The 23,506-nt window shown below is 41.5% G+C and overlaps 1 protein-coding gene across 49 annotated transcripts in view; it reads right to left on the reverse strand.

Annotated features, from left to right (window-relative positions):
• Nucleotides 1-23,506, reverse strand: part of PDE4DIP (phosphodiesterase 4D interacting protein) — a 176,127-nt gene that overhangs the window by 54,887 nt on the left and 97,734 nt on the right. For 26 of the 49 annotated variants that reach the window (XM_081080510.1, XM_081080472.1, XM_081080486.1 and 23 more), the window contains exons 1-14: nt 18,642-20,135; nt 11,983-12,114; nt 11,153-11,272; nt 10,812-10,904; nt 10,488-10,700; nt 9,531-9,689; nt 8,304-8,417; nt 7,975-8,112; nt 7,130-7,309; nt 5,839-6,033; nt 4,555-4,713; nt 4,308-4,389; nt 2,847-2,938; nt 3-119 (exon numbers count right to left, since the gene is read on the reverse strand). In XM_081080510.1, coding sequence (XP_080936636.1) covers nt 3-119; nt 2,847-2,938; nt 4,308-4,389; nt 4,555-4,713; nt 5,839-6,033; nt 7,130-7,309; nt 7,975-8,112; nt 8,304-8,417; nt 9,531-9,689; nt 10,488-10,700; nt 10,812-10,904; nt 11,153-11,272; nt 11,983-12,114; nt 18,642-19,766 — 2,919 coding nt within the window. In that variant the 5' untranslated portion in view covers nt 19,767-20,135. Of the gene's footprint in view, nt 1-2; nt 120-2,846; nt 2,939-4,307; nt 4,390-4,554; nt 4,714-5,838; nt 6,034-7,129; nt 7,310-7,974; nt 8,113-8,303; nt 8,418-9,530; nt 9,690-10,487; nt 10,701-10,811; nt 10,905-11,152; nt 11,273-11,982; nt 12,115-18,641; nt 20,136-23,506 lie in introns of those variants that run through there. The other 23 variants (XR_013995405.1, XM_081080511.1, XM_081080497.1 and 20 more) reach the window with 1 other exon arrangement.

Raw genomic sequence — 23,506 nt, forward strand, 5'->3', positions numbered from 1 at the left:
ACCTTTATGAGGTCTTCTTTAATCTGCACGCTCCTGGTCAGGGACTCTATGTCGGCGGCCTGCACCTGCAGCTCCTCCTCCTGCATGGTCACCGTGGACTGGAGAGCAGAAAGCTCCATCTGCGGAGGGAAGACACCCTGAAGTCAGTGGGCAGAGGAAACAATACCTCGCACATTCACTTTTAACCCCGAGGCAAACGTTTTCCTTGCCATCTCATCACTGGCAGCCATAAAGCAAGTCAAACCTAGAACGTGGACAGTGATGCACGAGATCGGAACAATAAACCACCCCGTACGGCACCAAAGGATGGCTTGTGGGAAGCAGTGCTGGTGCGTGGCTAGTGATGTCCTCCAGGTCATGAAATACGATAACACAGCCCGTTTGTTTATCAATTTTTTAGGAGCCTTAAGGCGTTGGTCACCCCTGGCAGATGCAAGAAGAGATGAGTTTTTCTTTACATGAGTATTTCAGCTAACAGATGAAAAATGAGAGACATCTGCATTTTGCACTCCTTGGTGAATTAATGGGTAGAGGCTGCTAACATCACAGGACATCACCAAACATTACGTGCCTCCTGATGGAAGAACACACCAGCACCTGGGAAGAAGTCCTACCAAATGCGATTAGCACTGTCTGCCCTAAACTTTCAGGGTTGTAGCTTCTATTTCTCCTTGCCAGAAAAGGACAAGTATTCTATTATATCGAAGTTCACTAATAAGCACGATACTAACCACAGCTGTTAACACTTCCTGGGCGCTCACTATGTCCCACACACTATAATAAATGCTTTGGATCTATTTAATCCTTTTAACAAACCTAGTGACCTGGCTCCTGCCTCCATCTTCAACTTCAACACCTACATTTTACTCCTGATTCATGATTCTCCAGGCACACTGGGCTTTTTCTGTTTTAGGAATATCAGACTTTCTCTTGACTCAGGGCTTTTGTACCTCCTCTCCCCTCTGCCTGAAATATCTTCCCTAAAGTATCCAACTCTTTGCCATTTCTTTGGTTTATTTCTCAGTTAGTTCAGATCTTGGGTATGGAGAAAGCAGTGCTATTTACTAGGCCCTCTGAGAGATCCCTGTTATTCTCTACCTAGATATTTGCTCAACTGAAGAAAAATGAAAACGTGAGGAAGACACGTTATTGGAGCATGATGAAGCTCTACGGTTAGACACAGATGGGTTTTAAATCATGACAAAATCTCCCCAACAAGGCATTTAAACTGAGCTTCAGTTTCCTCAAGTGTAAAATAGGAACAATATCTGCTTTTCTGGGCTATGTGAGAACAGAGAAAATGTATTTAAAGTGCCTGGCCGACAGCAGCAGTCAATGAATGACAGCTACTACTGCGACTGCTACAATTACTGCTGCTGCTGCTACTGTTATCTCCAGACAGTAGGAAGAATGTTTACAAGTTTGGGAAACTACATGGCTTCAGGTAAATACCAAAGACCAGAGGGAATGTAATGACTCTGAACTGAGACGTTGGTCACTGATTAAGGACACAGGAAGGTAAGCTATGTAGCTAAATATAATTCATTCAAAACATGAGTCCAGTTAGTGCCATTAGGATTTTATAATCCTGAGCACAGGGCCAACCAAAAAAAACATTACTCTCAATTGAGTACATATGAGAAAAATAGGAACAGCATGTGGAAACTAAAATATCTGACATGAATAATCAGATAACGGCTAGGGTAGAACCAGAAGGAAAAAAAAGAGGCAGTGGGGGTGTATGTGGGAAAACTAAGAGAGTTTTAAAACTGGTATTTTTTAAATGCCACACAATTTCATATCCTCAAAGCGTTAGTCATGTGACATGAGTGTGTTAGTGAGGACGTACATGGTATGAAAAGAGAAATTAAAAGGTATGATAAGATGATTTCATCACACATCTGAACACAGGTTTTATATTATGGATCTAACTCTGGTAGAGAGGTGGAATGAAACTGAGGAACTACACTGACTAGTCAGCTAAACTTTAAAAACTAGGAACGCACGACGCTGAGTGGTCTTCTAACACAGTCGGTAACTCTGTACCACGGCCCTAATATGCCCTAATATTTCTTCCGCTTCATAGGTGGACATACAACTAACTGCACAGGGAGGCAGAAGGGGAAGAGATTCTGGAAGGCTCGGAGGCCTCTTCTAAGAAAATTGGTGAAAACTCTATTGCTAGAAATAGAGCATAAGGATGGGGAAAACTATCTGCTCTGGGAAATGACTTGTTGGAAAGCATGTTGAGTCACAAAAGACCCGAGTTTAAATCTTAGCTTTGGCATATCTTAGTTATATGACTATTCCCCATCTCCATGTCTTAAAAAAAGGCAGTGTTTCAGCTTCTTCATTTATAACTAGGGCCCATACCACTTACTCTGCATGGAGTTGTAAGTATTAGTACTAATTTAAGTACCCAGTACAGTGCATTGTATCTAGCGAGTACTCAGTAAACATTATTGATCATTCTCAAATCTCTCTTGTTCCATGTTTCCACAACTAACTTCATAAATAATGTCATAATTCTAAGCAGCAGTTATATAGCACTTTGTTTATTTACAGGTACTTTACAATCAGTTATTCCCGTTAGCAATGGGCAGAGAAAGCTGCTATTTCAGCACTTAAAAGTTTTAACAGTCCCTGTTTATAAAAACAAGAGCATGTGTCAGAGAGATAATATGTAGGTAACATGATTTATATTTTTCTCCAGAAAGAAAAAAAAAAAAAACATACCTTGAATTTGGACCCAGACATTATACTTGGAGAACTGTACTCTTTTAAATATAAACTATTTTGAAAGGAAAAATAGGAATTTAGATATTAGGCTTGACTAGAAAACTCACCCGACTTTCTCTTTCTTTTTTAGCCATGAGTTCAAGTTCCTCTTTGGCATTACTCAGCTCTTTTTCCAGCTCTGCCACTGTGTCCAAGTCTCCTAAAAATGAAAACCAGTGCTAGTTTTAATCATTACGAACATAATGTGATCTCTGTTGCCTCATTTCTGAGAAATTGACTCTGAAGACACATTCCAACAATAAAAAATAACACATATGCACAGGTTGTTCTTTGCAGCATTATTTGTAAAAGCAAAACACTGCAAGCAACCTACACCTCTATAAAAAAAGAACTGAATAAACCATAGTATATCCACACAAAGGTTAAATTTCCTATGTGATAATCATACTGTAGTTATGTAGGAGAATGCCCTTGTTCTCAGAAACACATAATGAAATATTTAGAGATGAAGTGTCATGATGTCTACAAATAAATTTTAAATGGTACAGAAAAAAACACAACAACACTATTATCTGTGTGTGTGTACATGTAAAGAAATAATGCAAAGGAGGCAAAATGTTAACAACTAATGAATCTTAATAAAAATGTATAGGAGTATTTAATGTACTATTTTTGCCACCTTCTATAGGTTTGAAATTTGCAAAATAAAAAATTGGGGAAAACTACTTTTTTAAAAAACAGTGAATAAGGAGAAAATTAAACAAATCCAGCATTTTTTTACTCTTCAACTAGCATAAAGTTTTACTACTAAAAAAATGACTGCTTGTATGGCTTATCTATGGAATTCTATAATACCTTATAATATAACAAAGGGACTGAGTTTCTGCATTCTTAATATTATTAAAATATCGTAAGTTAACTCTCTAAGTCCACAACCTTTCTTATCATAGGACTCTGACCAGCACTTCAGTCATGTCGAGTCCAACTTCTGGAACTCAGTGGGAAATGTCTTCCTTGAAGCTACCCTAGATCCCAACATTTTGCTTTGTGAAAGGCAGAGACTCTAATCCCAGGCATCCATCTGAATTTTGCTCCTTTTTTCGGGAGTTCAAGGCCTACACCCATCTCTTGGATGGAACCAGGCTGGGCCAATCACTCCATGTACACTGCCTGCCCCTCCCGACACTGGAATGTAGGTGATGTCAGGTTATAGAGAGTATCCTCAGCCTTCTTCAAAGATACCAGGAGAAGGTGTCAGGCCCACGGCCCCACGGTGCCCGTCTGGAAACACTACCGCCTGCAATTCGGAATCCCCGCAAAGCTATCTGAAAGGGAGAATCAGGATGCATTTTCTCTGGGTCAGATTCCATGCTCAGGGCAATACCCTCAATTCAACATGAGGTAAGGGCAGGCCTTGCGACAACAAATATGTCCTCATCCTTTCAGGATGACCCACATTTATTTTTCCCATGAAGGTAGGAAGGGAAGAGTCTTGGCCAAACCTATTATCAGAGAATTACAGGGAGGAAAGACAGAGGTTCCTTCATGAAATGGAATGTGATACTCACCTAACGAGGACCTGGGTATGCTGGTACCCCCTTTGGCAGTCAAGGAACTGCTATCATCTCTGGAGGGGATTTGCACGGAACCCTAAAAATTGGAAGAGTTGGGGGATTTAGGAAGATGCAGGAACCATGATCACAAAGACGAGGACTTGGAATGTTCTCACACAAGTCCGTATTAAAGTGATCAAACTTACGCCTTAAAAAGAAAATGCAGCTGGCGTGAATATATACACAAGTCTATAGCTCTTACTTGATCAGTCTGCTCTCCAAGATGGGGGCTGATGGACGTAACTTCAGCTGGTTGGTTAGAGATGAGTGCTTGGGAGTCTTTCCCTCCTAGATATCTGCGCAGGGCCTGTAATTCTGAATTTCTTTCCATTAGGGCTTGTACCATCTTCTCTGCAGCAGCCTAGTAAGGAAATCACACATCACATTAGAAAGATACTCTAATAAAATTAAAAAATGTATGTTCTGATGTTATTTGTTAAAAGCTAACCGTTTATGAAGCCAGTGGGACCCTAAAAAATAGTTGCCTTGTTCTCAGTTCTCAGTTTCCACTCATCCTCTCGATGAGTGGAAAGAAAGTCTCTCATAGGCAGAATACTGAAAAAACTGAATGTAACAAATCAAAGATAAAATAATCTGAAATTGGTTCTAAGGTGCTATGAATCCGGTTTGAACTGGGATAACCACTGTCTTTCTTTAGTCTGGGATACATGTGCTATATAACTGCTGCTTAGAATTATGACATTATTTATGAAGTTAGTTGTGGAAACATGGAACAAGAGAGATTTGGGAATGATCAATAATGTTTACTGAGTACTCACTAGATACAATGCACTGTACTGGGTACTTAAATTAGTACTAATACTTACAACTCCATGCAGAGTAAGTGGTATGGGCCCTAGTTATAGATGAAAAGCTGAAACACCGATTTTTTTTTTTTTTTTAAAACGTGGAGGTGGGGAATAGTCATATAAGTATGAAATGCCAAAGCTAAGATTTAAACTTGGGCCTTTTGTGACTCAACATGCTTACAAAGAAGTCATTTCCTAAAGCAGATAGTTTTCCCCATCCTTATGCTCTATTTCTAGCCATAGAGGTTTCACCAATTTTCTTATTAGAGGCCTCTGAGCCTTCCAGAATCTCTTCCCCTTCTGCCTCCCTGTGCAGCTAGCTGTATGTCCACCTAGGATGCGGAAGAAATATTAGGGCATATTAGGGCCATGGTACAGAGTTAGAGACTATGTTATCAGAATGGTAAGGAAAAGAAAATGTCCATAATGAAGTTAACGGGTGGGGCCATGTATGGTTTAGGCACCCTGTCAAATGAAAAGTGTTCTATATTTCATACTCTGATGACTGATGGAAAGCTATAGTCTATTTAATAGATCGAAGGGAGAAAGCCTAGCGGAATGGACTGTAAAAAGACGTAAATACAACGCATACACACATTGTGAGGTTCAGTGCTTCCTACGCGCAGACTACAAACGCACTAAAGTGACAGTCTTCTGGCCTGTGGATTAGTTCCTACCTGGCTCTCCTGCTCCCTGGCACCCATAGACTGAAGCAGGCTCTGAATCTCCATCTCATGCTCCACTGCTTGTTTGTTTCGATCACTGAGAAGGTCCTGCAGCATCCTTTCCTTTCGCTGCAAACGCTGGCACAGCTCCTCGGCTACCTCACTCTGCCCAGGTCCGAGTTTGCAGAGCATTGTTGCACTGAGATCCTAAGACAGAAAAAACAGCGTAAGTGCTGGAGGAAAGAATCCCTTCTACTACGGATCGAAGGGCTTATAAGAATCTATCATAGAAGAAGGGGCTGTGACATTCTGACGAGCAAGGATCCCATTTTATTTAGTTTTGTTTCCTGGATTTATCTGGCACAGGCCTGGCACACACAGGGCTGTAAATACATGCTCAGGGAATGAACACTAACATACAAAAAATTCTGATGATGGCAACTTTCATACTGTTTTCTGAAATAAGTCCTTTTTCTATTTGCTCAGGGTACATAATAATTAATATTAAATGAGGATAAATGGATAGTCAGGTCATTTATTTTCTCCCCAGTGTAACTTTATAGGTGGAACACAAAATGATAAACTGAAAAAGAATAACAAACACTATATTTATTAACAGGTGATGCAGTTCCCGTTTCTATCCTGGGAGGCGAAACGTGGTGATTAAAACTAGGAGCCAGTCAAATATATGGTGATGGAAGGAGAACTGACTCTGGGTGGTGAGCACACGATGTGATATATAGATGATATATTACAAAATTGTACACCTGAAACCTATGTAACTTTACTAACCATTGTCACCCCAATACATTTAATTAAATAAAAGAACAACTGGGGGGCCACACAGCCTGGGTTACACAGTGGCTCTGCCACTTATTATCTATGTTACTTTGGACAAGTGATTTTACCTCAGAAGTCTGTCTTCTTATCTGTAAAAGAAGGATAAAAGTATGTACCTCACAGGCTTGTGAGCATTCAACGAGTTAATGTCCATTAAGCTCTGAAAATGGTGCCAACACAGCATAAGCACCATAGCTCATAAAGGTTAGATATTATATCGCCGGGGGATGTTTTTTGGACCTCATCAGTTCTCACATAACTTCTTTGAGAACGCTAACTGTCTCCTTGAGTTTACACGTGTAGGGACTAACGTCCCAGTGAAAGCCAATGTCTAGCCACTTGTCTGGGCACAGAGCGGAATCAGACTTGGGCCACTGGCCTCGCGGGCTTCAAGAGTCCAAATCCAAGAGCGACATTACGTAATCACGAAACTAATTGCTTTTCAAGTTAACTAAAATCTTGCCTCCACTTCTTTGTTCCTGTCATGCAGCGATGTCTGTAACTGCTGAATGATACTTTCTCGTTCCTTCTGCCAATGGCTAAATTTGGTTTCCATTTCTTCTTTCAACCACTGGAGGTTCTGACAGGTAGCAGATAACTGTTCCACTTCCAGGCCTTTGGCCCTTAGGAGACTCTCCATACTCTACAGTTACAAAGAAAGCACCGTAAGTCAAGGGGCCACCTGCACACGCCTCAGGGTACAAAAGAGAGCCGATCCACCTTTAAGTTATCTCCTAAACTGTCTATCAACTTTTTTGCAAAAAGAGGAAACTTAGTATTTAGTCTAACAGTGCCACACTAGTCTGCTTTTTGCTTTTAGACATTCTCATCTAGTTTACAGAGAGACAAACATAAGGTGCATGATAAATGAAGCATTTTGGAGGAAGCAGGCTATGCTCTAGAGGAAGTGAAGGACTTCTTTAAGAAGTGGCAGATGGTTAAATATATAAACTCTAAAATAAATATACATGGAGGTGTATATAACACTAACAAGAAAACTACAATATAAGAGTTGCACCCTATCAATGCTTATGTAAAAGTATAAAGACATTGACAAGGTCTAGAAATTAATTAGAACTACGTATTCACTGCCTCTCCCTACAAAGTTCATAAAAGTGCTAAAACTTCCCACTTCCTAATCTGTAATGATGAAACTAATAACTGCTCTTTTTGTTCATTTTTGTATTTTTTGTTTCTTACAAAGCAAATACCCTGGTTTTCAGAAAACGATGGAAGGGGCTGACGCTTATAGCTTGGAATTCCTCCAAGTGGCAGAGGGACGCCAAGTCATGACAGCTTTGCTCTTACCTGCATGGTAGCTTCATTGGAGGAGAGGATATCGCGCAGCCTCTCCAAGTCATGGTCTCGTTCTCTCACAGCAAGATGAAGCTGCCGCAGCTCTTTTTCTTTTTCTTCTAGAGTGGAGAACTTCTCATCTATAGCCCGCTGCAAGAAAAGCAAGCACGCTAAAGTGCCGTAAGATTCACTACTCTGATCGCCCTTTTCCAGCACGATTCCAAATATAAAGGAATGGAGAATCAACTGCAAAAAGCGGCAAATTAAGTAGGCACACATTTCTATAGTAGCTATGTGGGTAGAACAATCCACAGCATCGTCGGCAAAATTAGGGGACGTACCTCTAGAGCAAGGTCTCTGTCTTGTATTCGCTGCCGCAGTTTCTCAAGCAACATTTCATTCGCTTCAAGGGTTTTGTCCGAGTTATCTCGATACTGCAGGAGCTCCCGAAATTCCTAATGAGACCAAAAAATTTTTCCTTTATTCATTTATCCAACATTAACTGAACTCCCCCACCTTGCCAAGCAATTTGTTAGGTATTCAGGATAAAAAAACAAATTATGATCACTTTCAAGGGGGCACACAGTTTAGCAGACATGACAAACATAAATTTTTAACTATTCTGCATTGACTATGTATGCATGTATATAAACATTGTGTGTGTGTGAGTGTGAGCGCGCGAGCAACTAGCTACTAGGGGAACACATGCTGCACTATCTAACTCTGCCTACAGGTGTCACTAAAAACCTCAGAAAGAGGTGACATTTGCTGAGTCTTAAAAGGACTAGGAATTTCTCAAGTGAAGAGGTGTTTGTGTGGGGGGTATTTCCAGCAGAGCAAAGAACGTATGCACAATATATGCATGCTATGAAAAAACTGCGTGCTCAGTGAGATATAACGGATTTCCTGGGACTGAAGAAGCAGGTAGAACTGATCACTCTCCTCTTTCGTGTTCTAGTTTTTTCTAAAACAGGGGTGTCCAAACTGTGCCCCGCGGGCCAACTGCAGCCAGTGATCCATTGTTTATTGGCCCACAGCAAATTCCAAAAATATATTTAGTTTACTTAAATAAACCAGGTGAGGCAATACGTACTTCACCTCAAGTGAGTGGCCCGGCTGTTTGTGCATTTTACCGCATATGGCCCTTGGTGAAAACCGTTGAAAAGTTTGAACACCCCTGCTCTAAAACTTTCATTTGATCATCTAAACAACTGTGGAAATTTCTATAGCAATATCTTCACCGACCAGACTGAAAGCAGTGGCCATATCATCTCTGTCTCCCCAGCACCTAGCATATACTATCCCACTCCCAGAGATGCATGATAACGACTTCCTGAGTCTATTGCTCAAGTCTTACGGGTCTGTACGTACTGTTTCCTACACTTGGTGGTCAGTATCTTCACTCACGGACTGTACTTTCTATTTCTCTTGAACCCTCCTGATTCCCACCCCTCACTGTTGCACAGGTAGCTGGTACTTAGCATAGGTAGACTGGTATCTTGAGGTCACAGGAAAGAACAGTCAGGGCTCTGAGGCCAGCGCTGCTTGAAATCATTCCATAGACTCACCTGAAGCAGCTGCTCTTTGTGACTCAGACTGTGGCTTAAGCGCTGAATGTGTTGCTCCTGGGTTCGAATCTCATTGTATTTTTCAGCCTCCAGGGTACGAAGCTGTTGGCTCTTACTCTGCAATTCTCCTTGTAGCTGCTGCAAGGCTTTTCGCAATTCCTGAATTAAACAGATTCCCGTTTTTAAACAACCCCAAATTTTCATATGGTCATTAGGTATGGGTCACTTCAAACTTTCAGGGCATGCAAAATGAAATATAAAGTAGCAGAAAGTGCCATTCTTAAAATCACCAGAGTAATATTATACATGAATCAAATAGGGTGTGGGAAACTGAGGAAACTGTGGATGGGGAAGGTATGTAAATTTGATAGTATAGTTCCGTACTAATTTTTGGTTTAAAAATGATAGATCTTTATAACTACTTAGTAAGATTCTGTCCCACTATGGATCCTTTACTTTGTAATAAGCTCAAGGATAGGATATTTCTGCCATTCTTTTAAATCTTAATAAAACTATTAAGAATTACATGATTTTATATATACATATGGCTAATTGTATGTGCCATTTCTTCCACCTTGGTTGTTCTTGCCCCTTTTCTGTCTCGCTGAGTTTACCCATCGTTCAAGAATAACTTCAGATATGGCCTCCTGCATGACGCTTTCCCTGACTCCCTTCCTCAGCGCCTCCTATATATTCATATAGGGCCCCATACATACCTCCCCTAGAGTATTTATCACACTGAAATTCTGTTTATGTGACTGTCTCTCATTAAATTACAAGTAACTTAAGAGGAAAGAACCTAATATCTTGACTCTTGCCATTTCCAGAACACAGCCCAGTATTCAGCATATGGTATGAAGCAAATGACTCAAGGGTGCAACACACACACTCTCCTGATAAAAAGTTATTATCAGGGCAAAGTCAGCACTGAGGGCCACAAAATGATTAATGATTTACCTGGTTATGCTTCCAGGAAGCCTCTTTCTGCTGTTCTCCGTTCTGGGCTGCAGCCTCTACAAAATGCACACATCGTTTGGTATCAGCCAGCTGGCGTTCTTTTTGCCGTACCACCCTCTGGAGCTTCTGTATTTCAAGCTGGCTGCAGAATAAAGCGCTCTGAAGGTCAAGCAGAGCTACCTGTTGCTGAGCTGGGGACGTTCCCTCTGAGCCCTAAAAAGAGGGGAAAACCATAATCATAAGGAGGGCAAGTACTGAGCAGCTGAGAAGATTGACGGCGAGTGGCCTCGTCAACTGGAGTCTCGCCGAGGTGACCTCACATACATGAAGTTGTCCCAGCTGGCTTTGGTGCAGCATTTCTCGAAGCTTTGCCATGGTGTCGTTTTGACCTTCGATCACCTGGTACAACTCCTCGGTCTGAAAACGAGACGGAGTACCAAACATGTTAGTGAACTAAATGGAAGTTCCAGTATCTCGTCTGCACGGATTTCAGTAATAGGACTATTTCCAAAATACCACGTTAGGTTAAGATACAGCTTCTCTAGGCTTGTTAAGTCTACTGTTTGTTAAGTCTGACAATATCCATTTCTACAAAGCATAGAACACCTGTCTACCTGGAGGGGACAAATCATTTCCCCACAGGTCCTTGACTGCCACACATTTACCTCACTTTCTCTGCTTTTCAGAGTTTCCTTGAGGCTTTGAATGGCGCAGTCTTGCTTCTGAGATGACTCCTGAGCAGACTTCAGTTCACAGCTCATTTCATTCAGTTTCTCTTGAAGAATCTGAATTTAGAAAAGAACAACAGTTTGTTAGGTCAATGATTTCTTTTAACCTCAAATGCAACCATAAGTCCTTCCTCAAATCTAGTTTTAAAGGATTTCTTAAGGCATGTTACCTTGTTATTTCCCCCCACATATAGTAACCATTAAAGTCCTGAGTCAATCAGCAAGAAGAGAAAGGAGCAGGAAATATAAAATGCTTCAGTTCTTCAATTCAACTGCTTCAATTCTCATGCACTACACATCCTTTCTGATGGCAGCCATACTGGACTCTTCTCCTCACAAGTCACACGAAGACCAAGAAGCTTCTGCTGTCGAGCACAGGACAACACTAACCAGGCCAAAAGCTCAGCATCCGAACTGTGGGGATTGTCTTCTGAGCAGATTTTAACATCCATGGGCTACGAAAGTGTGAGTAGCTAAGCTAAAGTCAAAAGCACACACCTCCTATCTTGGCCCCTTATATAGTTAAAGGCTGCATCCAAGTTTTAATCACAGACCTAGAAGGCCCCAGAAATTCTGATCAGTGCAGATCCTGATGAGAAACAAAGGGAAGAACTACACTTGAAAATCAAATATTTAAATCAAATAGTATCAGGAATACATAGTGCCTGTCTCCCAAATCCTACAAAGACAGGTGAACAGACTCCTCTAGAATGAGTCACATCCTCAGGACAGCCTGTGATCTCCAAGGGGCATGGCGGGGGTCATACCTTGTTGGTGGCCTCTGTTTGCTGGATTTTTTCCTGGAGTTCTGCCAAGTGGGAATCAGATACAGACTGTTGAGTTATAATGGTCTCATCTGAATTCAGCTTTTGTTGTTTGAGTAACTCTTCGGTCATGGGCTAGGAAGAAGCAGAGACAAGTAAGTTAAGTGACAAATAAGGGAACAATACATGTTATCTTCACACGTTTGGCATCTTTTGCCAGAGACTTAGAAAACCAGAGGTGTTTGCATGAATTCAGTATGAATTCCAGAAGATAGTCCTGTTCCTTAGTAAGATAATTGATTCACTTCAATCCTTCCTGTATTCCCTAGCCTACCTCTTCCTACGAACTTACATAAATACTACGTATTCAGTTAAAGCAATTAATTCAGAGTTTAAAGAGAGAGGAGGATTCAAAATAGAAAATGCTTATGATGACCAACTATTTATCCTATTTTCTATCAGGGAATTCAAAGTGCATGCTGATCAAACTGATGCCATCCCTAAAAGAGGAGAAGTTATATTCCAGCTACCTTTCTTATAACATGCCTGTTCACGTTATTGGGAAAACTGGCCGATTTTGAATATGGACTAGACATTAAATAATAGTATTTTATCAACACTAAATACTGTAGTTATAAGAGATGGTCTGTCTTTAGGAAATAAGTTCTAAAGTATTTATTAGGAAATAAATGCTCAAGTGTAAAGGTGCATAATAGCTGCAACTAATTGTCAAATGGTTCAGGAATGACAAAAAACAATGTATCTATATAGACAATAAGCAAAGGTGGCAAAATATTAGCATCTGGAAAATCTGGGAGTTCTTATGAATTCTCAAAGTTTGCAATTATTTCAAAATACACAGCAAAAAAATCAAAAATAAAATTTAAAATCCATAGTGGTCTGGGAAGGAGGCAGGTGTTATAGGAATATCGATTCACCAAAACAACTCAGAAGGAAAAAAAACACACATATTATTTATACATGGGATGATCAATTGGACTAAGATAAATTTATTGAAGTGTACCAAGTTTTCATTAGGAGCTAAGAAATTCACTGTGGCTTTAACTTCCCTCTCCTCCCTCCCTGCCCCATCCCCATCCCAATTAGAAAAAATATAAGCCCATCAGGAAGAGAATACAAGAGGCAACTGCTATTCATTTTTTCTTTCCTTCGTGCTTTTCCTTTCAAACTCTAATCACCACCTTGCAGGCAGAGTTACAGCTTACCTTAAATCCCTTCCTGCCAGCAACTGACTGGAACTAAAAAGATTTCAGAAGAAAAATCTTTTCTATTCCTTCAGTGCTATTTACCAATTTTTCTACGTCAGCGTGTGTGCAGCCCTATACTAACCAGCACAGCTGTTAAGTGCCCTAGTATGCAAAGCCCCGAGGCTGGAGCGGGGAGCTAACATGATAAAGGAACAAGGAAATACACAAAATATCAGATAGTGACAAGTCCCATGCAGTGACACAGGAAAGCATGATAAAGTGACGTGACTCTAAACTGGTTGAACAGTGGAAGGTCTTTATGAGGCCTCATTTGAATGGAGAGCTGAAGGACAAGGAGCCAGACGAGCTAGGCTGAGGGGACAGCTCATGGAAAAGACCTAGGGTGCATAGGCACCCGGGAAAGAGACCTACGTGACTCAAGTATCACTTTCCAGTAGAAATACAACAAGAGCCATATGTGTAACTTCAAATTTCCTAGTATTTTCATTGACTAAAGGAAAAATAAATAGGTGAACATAATTTTCATAAAAGATCTTATTTAACCCAATGTATTATATCCAAAATATTATCATAAACATGTGTTCAATACAAAAATGATTAACAAGATGCGGTACATTCTCTTCGGCCTAAGTCTTTAAAATCAGGGGTATGCTTTACATTCAATTTGGTCTGGCCACCTTTCGAGGGCTGAATAGCCACAGAAGGCTCGTGGCTCCCTTGCTGGACAGGACAGGGCTACAGCCGACTGGGCAAAGGAGACAGTAATGATACACAATGAGGTGGAAAGGAAAGCCGGGGGCCGAGTCATATGCAGCTTCTGTACAGCAGGGTTGATGAGGCTGAGTTTCATTCTCATGAAAATGAGAATGGACTGCAGTGTTTTTAACAGAAAAGTAGTCCAATCACACTTAAATTGTAAAAAGATCACTCAAGCTGCGGTGATGGAGAGTGGGGGGAGCACCAGTAGAAACACGGAGACTAGGTAGGAGGCTATTGCAGCAATGTATGTGAAAGCTTGGATTGAAGTGGTGGTGATGGCGGCGGAGAGAACGGGATAGATTTGGGTATTTTTGGAAAGCAGAGTCAACAGGACTGGATGGTGGGAGACAGAGAAAGAGAAAAGAAGCGAGGAAAACGACTCCTACAAAACTGAGATATTTGTTGTTTGCGGTATAACAGAGCCTTGCCCTGAATCAATGTGAATTATGTCACCCCATGGGAGAGGTAACTATTGCATAGAAATGTGCAATTCTAATTGATAAATAAATAAATAATTTTATTATTTATTTAATGATAAAACATTCTCTGCAAAACTTGGCTTCTTCCTTCCTCGATATAAAACAACTTTCCAGTAACATCTATTATAAGATATCTTTCAAATTTAAACTATAACAAGCAGAATTAAAATAGCCCCAAGTTTAAAATGGCAGGAAAGGGGAGCACATTCACGCCCTTTAAATCAAAGAATCTTAGCACTGTGAAGGAAACTTTTTAACTAACCATCGAGATGGTCCAATCCCATCTTCCATTGGAGAAAATGGAGACTTAGAGAAGGTTAATAATTTGTCCAAAGGACAAAGAAAATTGGAACAAAGGATCCAATTAAACCGAATGCACTTAAGTTGGTGATGTATCTTTCACCCCTGTAAACCCACACCTACCACAATGCCTGGAATATTGCAGGGAGCAAAGGTTTTTGTTTATCACATGAACAAGAACAATAAAAACAAAAGCAAACAAACAGAAACAGGCCTGGCAAATGTTCTACGAGAGCCTTCAGTGGCTCTCTTAGAAATAAGACCAGTTAGAGAAAGAAACAGGGAGAGACAGAGACAGAGAGAGAGAGAGAGAGAGAGAGAGAGAGAGAGAGAGAAATCTAATATAGACATTTCAACAGCAGCTTTAAAGCCAAAGAATGCCATAGAAAAGCACATATGAATCTAGATCTCATCTTAACCCATCTTGGCATGAATTATCACAGTAATGTATTGACCTAAAAGCTGGAAGATGTTTGCTTCTTCTTTCTTCATAATACTTTATTGTTTTAGATCTCAGAAAAATGTCCTTTCCAATAACAGTGTGCCAAAAGAGCACTTAGCGAAGTCCCATTGAGTCCCCAGCTCATAATGAATTCATGTGAAGGATCAAGTACATAAACCAATAGCTCTTATGAAGACTTTAGAGAGCTATCTTTTATTTTTATAGAAGACTTTTAATCAGTGATACTTGATTTGGTAGATCAGTGTTACTTGCCAAACTGTCAGCTACTAAAATCATGTTGTAATAATAATATTATTTTAAATTGCGTTGCTTTTGACTCAGGACAAATGCTTTCCAGTATCAGAAAAGAGAATTCATTGCTTCCAGGCCTAAGTTGTATAATGTAAGGCCTTCAGGCTAACAGGCAGTAGTAATTTAGACCTTGTGGGCCAACAGCATTTTTCTTGGCACTTTTCTAGTCCTCACAATAGCAAGTCATAGATCTCAAGCTGCTGTAATTTTCTATCCTGTTGTTAATAAGAAGAGATACACAAGAACCATCAACTAGCATAAAATTAAAGGCCTAATCTTCGACCAGCATCTAACGCTTACATTTTCCAAAGGGCCTGATCTAGTTCTGTAGCTAAACTATGAGAGGTATAACCTACCCTAGTCACACAGGAGCAGATCCTGGTCTTGCAAAGAAATTACACATGGGCCAGAGCCAACCTGATGTTTACTAAGGGACCACACCCCTCCCATCATAGCTTTTTTGGTTCAGGGCCAGACAATAAAGAAGAAAATTACCAGCTAGAATAAGGCTTCAAACCTTTCTTTAGATTGGTGAACCACCTTGGGTCTTCAGGCATAAATTCTACGGAAGGCAAATAAATTAACTTACATAATATCAGAAAATTAGTAAGCAGAAGAACTACAGTGTGGCTTGTTTTTCTTTAATATGAGGAAGAAAGAATGAAAGAGAGAATGGAAGACAAGCAATTGGGAGGAATTGTGATAGTGATATGTAATAGTGCACAGAATGGGGTTAAGCAGAGGATGAAACAAAGGAATCAAAATGACCTTACAGAACAACCAATCTTGCTCTTTAGGATAGGAGGTTTTCCTCATATTTGTAGTACAATTTAGCTGAAGAAAACACTTTTTTATTTCATGGGTTTTTTTCTTTCTATAAGCTACAAAGACAACTACCAAAAATAATTGACATTTATTTCTGTTCTTTTCACATTTGTTCAGAGAAAGAGACAAAAACCAGCCTGCCTTTGTCCCACTTGGCTCTGGCTTTTCCATAAAGCACAACAGGCCTTAAGGAACTTGAATGTCACCCTGACTTAAACAATAGATCAGGGGTCCAAAATATACAGTTTGTTGGCAAACACTTTGAGGCCAATGTATCTTTCTATTTCCCCCCACATTCTTAATTATTAGAGAAAATAATGAAATGCCATGATTCTTCATGCTGAATGTCACTCCCTCCTCTAGATGTTTTATCATCCAACAAACAGTAAAGAATACAAGCCAGGTGACAGCAGAAAGGTCAAACACTGCTGTTTTAAACATCCATTTTTCTAATGTCCAAATTTAGCAAAGTGAAGGGACTTGCCCTAAAGGCACAATTGCCGAATTTTAAATGTGTTTATTAGGATGCCAATTTTCTTCACAGAATCCCTAAAAAATAATCCTCCTGGAACCCTTAGGTTATAGGAAAAAAAGGTTCTTCATTTTAAAAAAGTACTTACTTGATTCAATGTATATCCAGGCAATGTGGTTTAATATATAGACTAGGACGGTCTTGGCTGACAATGGTTAGGGATCTTTGGTTCGGCCTGAGTTAAGTTATTAAAAACGTGAGCTTGTCATATCTCTAAACAGGGCCTGCATGAGATGAGGTTTAAAATCCTTCCCAACTCCAAAATGTGTTGAGTGCAGGTACCAATAGATAGTATTTTAAATTAAATATGGAGCAAATACTCCTCTTGTTTTGCCTGCAATTTTCTAAGTCTTTATCTTTCCACAATATTGGCCATATTTGAGAGGGGTAAATAAAAGCTTATTTCCCACCCACTCTGCTCAGATTGCTTTCAGATCCTGATAGGAAAACACGGTGTTTAATTTGTGCCTTCTACGTCTGATCACACAAATACTGGAGAGCCCCAATTTAGCTGTGAGGCTCCATTGAAAGAAAAGAGGCAAAAGAAAAGTACACAAGCGGCAGGCATACTGATACTTAACATTTTATACAAATGAAAATACATTTTAAAACTTTTTCGTAACACTTTCACATATGCTGTTTCTGACAATTTTGTGTCAACTTACAAATGTCTCCTATTTTCTGCTTAAGTTCTTATTGGATACAATTTTACAATTTCATTTGTTACCTAGCTCTAAATTTCTAGGATGATGTTGACCTTAGCAGGCTTTCCAAAAATGCCTTCTAGATTGCCCACTCTTGTAAAGGTATCACTAACGAATTTGTATCAAGTAGAACACGCCAGATGTTTCACAAAGTTAACTGAACCTAGCATTTACTGTTGCTATAGAAACACAATAGCATATGTCAGGTCCCTGTATATAGCTGAATTTAAAAGGCTGGCATGAAATCAATTTGGCAGATAGGAACAGCTCAAATTAAGATCAACTGCCATATCTTAGTCATTAAGAAATTCAGAGAGTATAATGGATGAAACTTCCCTATCACCCAATAATGGATGAATCCTCTCTTAATATCATCACACATCTCCTGAAGAAGCTCAAGAGACAAACTGGCTGGGAACAGTTTCGCCTTAACATTTTAAATGACAACCCTTGAATTCCCAAGTCTCTTTTATGAGCAAGTCTTCATTAGTCCTCAAATGACCTATTAATTTAGTATAAATATTGCCCAGATGTTACAATATTTTGGTGAATTAATAGGCTTTTCCCCAAACCTTTACCCTATGCTCTAATCTGTTTGAGGCATATCTGGGGATAAAAGGTTTAATGTTTCAGGGAGAACTAACTCCCTTACAGAATGAGAGAAAACATCTATACATCTAAAAACGAAAACAAAACAAAAAAGGGGGTGAGGCGGGGGAAGGAGGTAAGAGGGAAGAGCTCCAGTGCCAGAAATAAGATTATATGTCTTTTCGCTAGATAAATGTGAATTAGAAATCTTTATCTTTTTGTCTTAAAAGGTCTGTAATTTTGATAATGAATGGGAAGGCCAATATTGTTACAAAGAGGATTATGAAAAGCAAATTGAGTGTGAATCTCATTTACTAAATGGGACACAAGCAAAAGGTGCAACAAAAATGAGCTCAACGATTACTTTCTTAATTCTAGAAATAATAACCTTAAGTCTAGATTATTATTAACCTTCACCTAGACAGAAATCATGTGAAGCCTGGGGGCCAGAAAACTATAGTCAAAGAGGCACGACGTAGCCATTTTGTATACCTGAACCCGGAGTGGCAAATATTCCTCACAGAGATCATCCCACAGCTCCTGCAGGTCTGAAATCTCCAAGGGATAACTGACAGGTGTCTTGTAAAGGGGTTTCAACGACCGGTTAAGGAAAGCGGCGCTAACTCCATCTGTCATGATAAGGCCAGGCCTGGCTCCAGGTGGGCTGGATTTCACTGGGATGGGAAGCTTGCTCCCTCGGGGGCTCTGGATGGGTTTATAATCCAGGCCTTTAATCATGCTAAGAGCTAGCTCCAGCTTGTGGTTACACACATGCTGGGCAGCCTGTTCATCCGAGCAGCAGTCACACTTTGCAAGTTCCTTGGCGCTCCTCTCCGTTTCCTCCTCCTTGTGTTGGGGAGGGCTCGCCTGGACGCTGGCATCCAAAGATTCCACGGAGGATCCCGGGGTCCCTTCCTCCATGCTTTCGCCATCTGGGGGTCCTTTCGTGCCGGGTAAGTCCGGTGGCCCCACCTCGGACAAGGCTGGTTCTTCCGTGCAAATGCTGGTGGACCACCTGGAAGAAGGGCCATACGAGATACTTCGGGCCACCTTGCGAGGCACTTTACAAATGGCTTCATAGTCCGAGTCGGCAACCCGCAGAGCGGCACAGCCGCGGCACCTCCGGGGGCGGTTTCCAGGGCCTTCGGAAGCGTGGCAGCTGTGGAGCTCCTGGACCTGGTCCTCGTTTTCCACCCAACACTCGAACCCCGAATAGGCGAAGTCTTCCTGGAGCAAGGCGGAGTACCTCGCGTCGGGTAAGCCGGAAATGTCCACCGTCCCACCCCCCGCCTTGGTCTCCGCACCGGAGTCATCGTTGTTCCTGCGATACAGGCTGGCGATGCAGAATTTGAGGCGGTCCTTCTCCAGCAGCAGCTTCTGCAGGCGCTCGATGGAGAGGGCTTCGATCCGGGCAATAACGGTGTCGAAGCGGTAGATCCGATCGAGCATGAACGCACACTTGCTGCAAGCAAACTCGGCTTTGCCGTCGCGGGAGACGTCCCTGCCCAGGACGTGCGAGAGCAGCACCTGGAGGTTGAGCTTGGACGTCGTGTGGAAGATCCAGCGCCGCTGGTTGCCGCACAGCTCCCGGGCGCAGATCCTGCAAATCTCCTTCATCTTCCCTCCCGGCGGCTGCCGAGCTTCCCCGAGGCGCCTGCTGCTCGGCGATCACTCACCGGCGCTCCGGCTCCCGCCTCGGCGGCCGCCCGCCCGCATGGCACAGCCCCGGAGGGTCCCCACGGTGCAGGGGCGCCCCTCGGCGGAGCCCCGCGCGCGAGCTCTGGGTACCAGAGTGGTCGGCCCCGCCCCTCGGGGAGGGCGCAGGCGCAGAAACGCCTCAGGGGGATGCTGAGTGACAGCCGCGCAGGCCGCGCTCGGAACCTGCCGTGTCTCCGCCAGCTGTCTCTCCCGCCCGCCGCCGCGTCCTCAGCGTCCTCGCTTCTAGCGGGCTGGGCTCGCCGTCCTTTCGCCCACGGTCGCTGACGCAAAGGCTCGGAGAGTGAGGCTCAGGTTTCAAGATGGCGCCAGCGGCGAGCGCCTGGGGCCCCCCGCACGTTCCTCTGGGAACTGTAGTCCTGGAGGCCGCACCCCCGCTCTGCGCATGCGGGGTGGCGCCCGCGTCTCCCTCACCCCGAATCGGGTCACCGCTCCTCGCGGTGCAACACAGACTTGGCTCACAGTGGGTACCCAGGGGAATGCGGGACGGACGCTGACTACTGCCAGGCCACTTTCATCGTTTGAGATTGCACCGAGAAAGCGCACCACTTCCCTCCCGGATCCTCACTGTCGCCCCTGCAGGATGTCCCGAGGCGCTGCGTGGGGAAGAGAAAGCCGAATCCCCTCCCTCTCTCCCCACAGCTAGTGCCACGTACGCCGGATGGAGCAGACGGGCCGCGCCACTAGGTACCGCTGCGCGCCGCTTCCCTCCCGCCTGCGGCCCCACCTCCTCTCCCTACCCAGTCCGGTGCCTGCATTAAAAGGCCCTGGGGCTGCAGAGGCCGGCGGGGAGAAAGGGTTCTTAAACCAGAGGGGGCAGGTAGGGCGGATTTAAGGAGGCTCCGTTCTACCTCTCCCTCGGCTCTCCGAAGTCTCTACAAAAGAAGACAAGTATGGGTGGGTTTTAGCACTCTGATGACTTGCGGAGCCCCCCCCCCCGCCCCTTTTTAACAAAAGAAATCAAGGGAAGGCACAAAGCAGTCACCTGAGAAAGAGTCCCGGAAATACCACGTGAATGCAGCTGGTTAACCAAGATTTTGTAGATAATAGCAGACAAAATGGACTTTTTCAAGAATGTAGACACCTGAGAGTAGATTACCATCACCCAATTCTCTTTCAGGTTCAGGTAGACTACAGTCCTTATTTGAGGGGTGGAGAGGGTAGACAAACTCTAGAACAAAAGAGTCCAGAGTGTGAGGGCGTGCTGCTCTGTGCAGACTTAGGGCTGGGAATTGCACTGACTTCAGTTAGTACCTTGTGTTAGTCAACACCATACAGTTGTAAATCACCCCAACCTTGGGTGTAGAATTTGGGACGCACGCAAACACTGCAGGGAAGACGGAGCTCTGACTAGGAGGGATCCAGGTGTTAATGTACTTTTAAAGAATTTTCTTGCTTTTGAAAGGCACGCAGACACCAAACAGGAAGAAAAACAGACTCAGCAATCACCTGGAGCACGACATTTCCCAGTTATGCTAAATTTCACTAACTTGATCTTGTGAGAGGTCAAGGCAAACAACAGTATTTAAGTATTTCTGAACCTCATCTGCAAGACAGAACCCACATTCCTATGGCTGGAGACATTCAAATGCCTTCTATGAGAGCTCCTAAAAGCCTCCAAATTTCTCATCGAGGATTAAATGAGATGATTTAGGGGAAGTACTTTGTAACAATGCTTAGCTCATTAAATAATAGCTAATGCTGTAATTTTAATATTTAATTTAAACTTATTTTAATATTGTAACAAAGGGACTATTTTAAAGCAACTTTAAAACTTTATGGGGTCTGCACACATAAGATTGTATTGTTCTCTTATTTATTTTAATCAGCAAAACAAAATCTTAGTAGCTCCATTGGAAGACAGGTCAGTCCTTAGAGCTTTGAGGCTTCACAGGCTCCAGAATTTTGCATATGTGATTTCACCTAAATCTGCGTGTTCTGGCCCTCAAACCAAGGATGTAAAAATTAGTAAAACTCCTTTCAGCTGCATTTTTGCCTTCCTGTAGGTATAGGAACTCTAAAGTTAGAAGAACTTAAACAACAATCTTTGGAATCTATAGTGATCTAAAGAGAGGCAAGGTGTTTCTGGCCTACAGGACACGACCCTGCTGATGCTGTCACAAGTATTGTCCTAAACAGTAGCAAGGACTCAAAACTCCACAAAAGTGCAAATTCAAAAATTTCCTAACAAATTAATCAAGCCTCATCTCTGACTGAATGCAAGCCACATTTTCCCATGGGGGAAAATGCGAATGAAACAAAGTAATGAATGAAACAAAGTGCTTTTCAGGAGCAAACTAAATAATACTTTGTAATATTCTCTGTTCCTTAATAAAATTGTGCATCTGGCCTAGCGTCTCTAAACTTTAATGAGTATATAGACAGCTTCGTGTCTAAGTGCAAGTCAGTATAAATGGAGAAAAGGCGATTTACCATTGAAAAAGATGTTTGCTATAAGTAAAGATCAACATACCAAAAGAGAGAGCTATACATATCGAGGCTTTCAACAACAGATAGGAATAAATCACTCAAAGAAAATTTGAAGCTAGCATTCTATTCACTCCTAGAGAAAATATTTAAAACTCATATTTCAAAGTGGATAGTAAACTTGAGTACTAGAAATAGTCCTAACATGATCATTTAGTATTATAAAATCATTTCATCCCAACTAAAAGAGCATTGGTGTGTAGACAACAAAACTTGAAAGTAAAAATTGAAAAATAAAACACAGAAGAAAAATGTAATACTAAATTTAAAAATTAAGATAAGAGATAATAAATTCAGCATTTCACGGTCGTCACGAATGTCATCTTGGTCAAGATTTTGTATTTAGTTAACATTGGCTACATATGGGACGGCAAGCAAAAGGGGGTGGGGCTCAACAAGAACATTTACTTTTATTGTATATACCATGTGTCATTTGAATTTTTGGCAATGAATGTGTAGTCATCTATTATTTTAAATTTTTTTTTAAATTTAGAAAATATTCTATAGTAAAAACTAAGAACTGAGCTAATTTACCACACGAGTATCAGAGTAAGTAGTAAAACATGAACCTAAAATGAGAATCTTTGTAATGTGATAACTATATATATTACATATATGTGGACAACATATAAACAAAGGTTCAAAGGGGATATACAAGTTATTAAACAGCAATTATGTCTAGAGAATGAAATTATGGATACTTATTTTTGTTTTTCCTCCTTCGTATTCCATCATTTTCTATAATAAGCATGTATTGCTTTTGTGATAAGAAAAATAATTGTTACTAAAAAAAGGTAAGCTAAACACATTTTCATATATTCATACAATGCAGTACTAACCAGCAATAAAAAAGAATGAACTTTGATGCCCAAAACATGAATGAAGCATGAAACAAGCCATATACCCATCAATATGTCCTCTGAGATTCCATTTATTTTAAGTCTAACAACAACAACAAAAGAATCTATAGTGAGAGAAACTCAGGAAGTGATTTTAGGGGATGAGATAGGGTGAGAATTGACAGTAAAGGGGTACAAAGAAATTTTCCGGGGTGATGAAATTGTTCTTTATCTTGATTTGGGTGATGGTTACAGAGATGTGTACAACCATCAAAGCTCATAAACTGAACTCTTAAGATTTGTAGATTTTATATA

The sequence above is a fragment of the Rhinolophus hipposideros genome (genome assembly GCF_964194185.1).
Source record: "Rhinolophus hipposideros genome assembly, chromosome: 19".
Lineage (NCBI taxonomy): Eukaryota > Metazoa > Chordata > Mammalia > Chiroptera > Rhinolophidae > Rhinolophus > Rhinolophus hipposideros.